The 6,000-nt window shown below is 50.1% G+C and overlaps 1 protein-coding gene across 1 annotated transcript in view; it reads right to left on the bottom strand.

Annotated features, from left to right (window-relative positions):
• The window catches only part of galnt9 (polypeptide N-acetylgalactosaminyltransferase 9), a 100,669-nt gene that overhangs the window by 72,853 nt on the left and 21,816 nt on the right, over positions 1–6,000 (bottom strand). Inside the window, exon 3 of the mRNA XM_076997870.1 lies at positions 40–206. Within this exon, the coding sequence (XP_076853985.1) occupies positions 40–206 (167 nt within the window). The remainder of the gene's footprint in view (positions 1–39; positions 207–6,000) is intronic.

Below are 6,000 nucleotides of genomic sequence, written 5' to 3'. Positions count from 1 at the left end.
GGGGGGGGGGGGGTCAGTAGTAGGGGGGTCAGTACTCACCACTGTCACTGTTGTCATCCACCAGGATGATCTCCTTGAGCAGGTGTGCAGGGGTGTGGTTGACCACGCTGTGGACGGAGCGAAGAATGACCGACAGGGCTTCGTTCACGAAGATGAAGACCACGGAGATCTGCGGCAGGTCGTCACGGTACGTCATCTGCTTACACCTGTGAGGGAGACAGGACACGTCCTGAGAACCTATCTTCATGCAGAAGGGACAGCGTGAACCTGCAGCTGGTGCGTGCTGGAGACACGGCCCTGGGTACTGCTGAACCTGCCTTAACACATCTGAGAGTCTGGAACTGATTCCTACAAGTTATTCATGTATACGAAGTGAAATAATGTCCATGTGTTTCCTAAAATGATTTTAACGCAATTGTCAATTGGAACGGACGTTTCCCGCGTAGTCGAATATTTTTCGGTGAGTAAATGGCAAGTTAATGTCAGTGGAGAATGTCAGCGGTGTTAACTAAGAACTTCACTCCATCTCTGATTTGCAGTCAGACTCTGATAAATGCAGCTAATTGCTGAGGGGTCTCTGATGACATGTGTTACACGCAGACAAATAAATGTTTCTCTTCACAATCTCTGCTAGCGCACAGACGCTCTCTTAGCTACTGATTAGACTTCCCTCGGAATGGTGCCATGGTAACCAAGGTTCCGGAACACTGACTGGAATTGGATTCCTGGCGTCTGATTTCAGAGAGTCGTTTAACAGAGTCAGACACAACGTGGCGAAAGTTTGGAGAGCTGTGAAAAACCACTACAGTTAAGTGCACGCAGTTGCTAATAATACACTAGATTAATGAAAATTATTTTTTTATTAACCAGAAAAAACCCAAATGCAGTTCCTTTTATCAGCTAAGCAAGACGAGAAACGAGAATGCTGTGCTTGTAAAATCCACCCAACCACATCCATGCTTTGCAATCAGTCATTTTTGTGCAATGTGACTGACTGCGTACACAACCTAGTGCTCTTAAACCGCACGAGTCTCCTGATTCCTATAGCAGCCATAAGCTCTTAAGCCCATCCCCCACTATAGGAGCCCATCCTCTGTAGCATCACACACCCCCTTATCCTCCATCTGCTCTGGAGATCAGCTACTGTAATGTGGCTGAGGACCGAGATGCAGGAGGTTCCATTTCTAACAGTGTGATTACAAACCCTACAGGTGACATTTATCAGATGAAAACACTCAGTGTTCTAATAGAGCTGCGTGTTGTAGAGAGGAAAGAAAACTTAATGAAAGCCTGGACATCAGTTAGACCTCCATCACCTACTGAGAGTGCTGAGGACACGGGGCAGCGAGGTAGCAGGGCAGCGGGGGTAGCAGGGCAGCGGGGGTAGCAGGGCGGCGGGGGTAGCAGGGTGGCGGGGTAGCAGGGCAGCGGGGGAAACAGGGGAGCGGGGAAACAGGGGAGCGGGGGTAGCAGGGCGGCAGGGTAGCAGGGCAGCGGGGGAAACAGGGCAGCGAGGTAGCAGGGCAGCGGGGGTAGCAGGGCAGCGGGGAAACAGGGGAGCGGGGGTAGCAGGGCGGCGGGGGTAGCAGGGCGGCGGGTTAGCAGGGCGGCGGGGTAGAAGGGCGGCGGGGGTAGCAGGGCGGCGGGGGTAGCAGGGCGGCGGGGGTAGCAGGGTGGCGGGGTAGCAGGGCGGCGGGGGTAGCAGGGCAGCGGGGTAGAAGGGCAGCGGGGGTAGCAGGGCGGCGGGGTAGAAGGGCGGCGGGGGTAGCAGGGCGGCGGGGGTAGCAGGGTGGCGGGGGTAGCAGGGCGGCGGGGGTAGAAGGGCGGCGGGGGTAGCAGGGTGGCGGGGGTAGCAGGGCGGCGGGGTAGCAGGGCGGCGGGGGTAGCAGGGCAGCGGGGGTAGCAGGGCGGCTACTGCTGTGCACGTGAACTCTGAGTGAACTGTGACGGCACACAGGCTAATGTTGGCAGGGCAACAAAGCCAGGCAGGATGTGTGTCCCATCAGTGTTAATGAACTAGAGTCTGGATCTCCTCTACATCATCGTCCTACAAAATCAATGTTTAGTATAATTAATATTTTAGCGTAGTATAATTAGTATAATTGTATCACGAAGTCTTGCCTAGCCCTGTTTGTTGGGCAGTAGATACACACACACACACACACACACACACACACACACACACACAGATAACATCAATGATTATTGGAATGATGAAACCTTCTGTGTTCTGGGACTTGACAAAGAGTTGTGTGAGATATGGACCGTTCTGTGAAGGCCCTGAATTCTCTGTAATACCCACTGCACTCAAAACAAAACCGGTCTGTATTTCTTCTTGTTCTGCTTTACTGTCTTCCAAGCTGTTTTTATTCTGTACGTGTACTGTATGAATTCAGAAAATTAAGGTCATATCTAAGAGAATTTAAATCACATTAAAAAGATGCAACTTCAAATCCATTACAGTGGAGTTGAACAAAAATAAATAAATAAACAAAATATGTTTCCTCAAATGTTTACTTTAGACTGAAGGGCCTAGGTGTCTATCTGAAGTAACTAGGTGTCTTACTGAAGGAGTTAGGTATCTAACTGAAGGAACTAAGTGTCTATCTAAAGAGCCTAGGTGTCTATCTGAAGGAACTAGGTGTCTATCTGAAGGAGGCTGGTGTCTATCTGAAGGAGGCTGGTGTCTATCTGAAGGAGGCTGGTGTCTGTCTGAAGGAGGCTGGTGTCTATCTGAAGGAACTAGGTGTCTATCTGAAGGAGGCTGGTGTCTGTCTGAAGGAGGCTGGTGTCTATCTGAAGGAACTAGGTGTCTAAATGAAGTAACTAGGTGTCTTACTGAAGGAGTTAGGTATCTAACTTGAAGTGTCTATCTAAAGAGCCTAGGTGTCTATCTGAAGGAACTAGGTGTCTATCTGAAGGAGGCTGGTGTCTATCTGAAGGAGGCTGGTGTCTATCTGAAGGAGGCTGGTGTCTGTCTGAAGGAACTAGGTGTCTATCTGAAGGAGGTAAACGTGTGTACTGCAAAGTTGTCTTCAACTGAATCAGTTTTGCAGTAGTTCAAGCCTCATGTCAGGAAAACCTCCCTTTTGTTTTGTATTAGCGTTTTGCCCTGTGCTTTCAGACTGTCCCGCACAATACCCCGCTAAAGCGTGTGTGCTGTTTCACAAACGCTTTCTCAAAGGCCTTTTCCATTACACGTCCAAAATTTGACCTGAGATAGCAGAGATTTTCTGTCGGGGGCTTTAAAATTGCCCTGCTGAAAGGAGAAAGTGCAGGTGCTGACTGGTGCGTGGGCCTTTTCCAGAACAGTGTCTCAGCACGTCTCCCTCGGTGGCCTGTGGGGAAACACGGCCGTGCGCACAGCCGCTGTGAGGAGGGTGAATGTCAGCTACAGTCCTGCTCACTGTGCCGCCTTTGAATCATCCGGCGCTCCACAACTCCGCTCGTTGTCATGGAGGCATGCAGGTGCGGAACATACAAAACCACGGCAACGGCTGAATCGCCATGGGGATGACAAACAATGGTTCACCGGAGGGCAGGAGATTACCGTTTTATTTCTGTGGCTTTTTTAATGCTGCACTGTGCTGGAGATTTTGGGCCTAAGGCTCTTTCTCTTCTGTACTGTCTCTCATTCTCATCCTGCTGTCCCTCACTGTTTAGAATGTTCACTGCGCACACACACACACACACACACACACACACACACACACACACACACACACGCACGCACACACCCACACACACACACACACAGAAACACACACCCACACACAGAAACACACACACAAACAGACACACACACACACACAGAAACACACACACACAGAAACACACACCCACACACATAAACACACACACAAACAGACACACACACACACACACACACAGAAACACACACACACATACACACACACACACACACATCAAACATTTGCTAATAATTTTTTTGGGGTAGATTTTTAACATTTAAAATTGATTTTTGGAAGCTGGAAGGAGAGGAAAATTACAGCAATTTTGCCGTCATGCCATAACAAAGAACACCTGTTACACACAAATCACAGCTCACTGGGGGACCCACAGCCCTGAAGAACCTGCCACTAACCACACCTTTAACTATATGGTGCTGAAATTTAAAATATTGCAATACATTTACTACCAATGCCAGCAAAGTTCTCATGTAGGATCAGCCAATTCCCCAAGTGTAACATGATTTATTTATTAACATATTATATAGGAAATGAGATCATAGTTTCAGATGCACTCACACATGTACAGCTATAATTATAAGAGACAGGGGGGGGGGGGGGGGGGGGGGTATTTACATCTATTTAATATGTTATGTAAATATATTTATATTAACTTGTGTAGCTGATCACAGAGCTGTAGTGTCATATAACTGCTACTGTGTCTGGAGAGGAGCACTGGTTGGTTGTGTCCATGTGATATAGCACTTGTCTGTGATTGGTTAGTTGTGTCCATGTGATACAGCACTTTTCTGTGATTGGTTAGTTGTGTCCATGTGATACAGCACTTGTCTGTGATTGGTTAGTTGTGTCCATGTGATACAGCACTTGTCTGTGATTGGTTAGTTGTGTCCATGTGATATAGCACCTGTCTGTGATTGGCTGGAAACTACAAGGAGTCCATGTGATATAGCACCTGTCTGTGATTGGCTGGAAACTACAAGGAGAGTAGAGCTAGATCCTCCTGCTGACCACTGAGAGCCTGTTGCACTCATAATGGACATGTAGGTCTGTGCAAAAGGACAAATCCTTCTTAAGAGAATGTAAACTGAGCAAATATACATACAGATGAATTATACATACACATTCACACACATTCTCACACACACACACACACACACACACACACACACACACACACACACACACACACACACACACACACACACACACACACACACACAGTCATCACACACATTCCTCCTGTTTTTCTCTCTGTATGTCCGCCTCTCCTTTTAGTCCACAAACACGATCACATATGACGGCCCAGGTTGCCCGTGGTGACGACTCGCTCAGGAAGTGGCAGCAGCACGGATGATCTGGCCCGCCCGGTCAAGACAGCAGATGGAACTCAGCAAGGCCTCACGCCCTCTCATCTACCCCACACCCTCTCCTCTACCTCACACCCTCTCTTCTACCTCACACCCTCTCCTCTACCCCACACCCCTGTCTTCTACCCCACACCCTCTCCTCTACCTCACACCCCTCTCTTCTACCTCACACCCTCTCCTCTACCCCGCACCCTCTCCTCTACCTCACACCCTCTCCTCTACCCCACACCCCTCTCTTCTACCCCACACCCTCTCTTCTACCCCACACCCTCTCTTCTACCTCACACCCTCTCCTCTACCCCACACCCTCTCCTCTACCCCACACCCTCTCTTCTACCTCACACCCTCTCCTCTACCCCACACCCTCTCCTCTACCCCACACCCTCTCTTCTACCTCACACCCTCTCCTCTACCCCACACCCTCTCCTCTACCTCACACCCCTGTCTTCTACCACACACCCTCTCTTCTACCCCACACCCTCTCTTCTACCTCACACCCTCTCTTCTACCTCACACCCTCTCCTCTACCCCACACCCTCTCCTCTACCTCACACCCCTCTCTTCTACCTCACACCCTCTCTTCTACCTCACACCCTCTCCTCTACCCCACACCCGTCTTCTACCTCACACCCTCTCCTCTACCCCACACACTCTCCTCTACCCCACACCCTCTCTTCTACCCCACACCCTCTCTTCTACCCCACACCCTCTCCTCTACCCCACACCCTCTCCTCTACCCCACACCCTCTCCTCTACCCCACACCCTCTCTTCTACCCCACACCCTCTCCTCTACCCCACACCCTCTCCTCTACCCCACACCCTCTACCCCATCCTCTACCCCACACCCTCTCCTCTACCCCACACCCTCTCCTCACACAGATCTGCCCAGCACTACTTCAGACCAAATAAATGCCGATGTATT

Source organism: Brachyhypopomus gauderio, chromosome 3 (genome assembly GCF_052324685.1).
Source record: "Brachyhypopomus gauderio isolate BG-103 chromosome 3, BGAUD_0.2, whole genome shotgun sequence".
NCBI classification, from domain to species: Eukaryota; Metazoa; Chordata; class Actinopteri; order Gymnotiformes; family Hypopomidae; genus Brachyhypopomus; species Brachyhypopomus gauderio.
The sequence above is the reverse complement of the archived record's forward strand: the minus strand, read 5'-3'. Positions and strand labels throughout refer to the sequence as shown.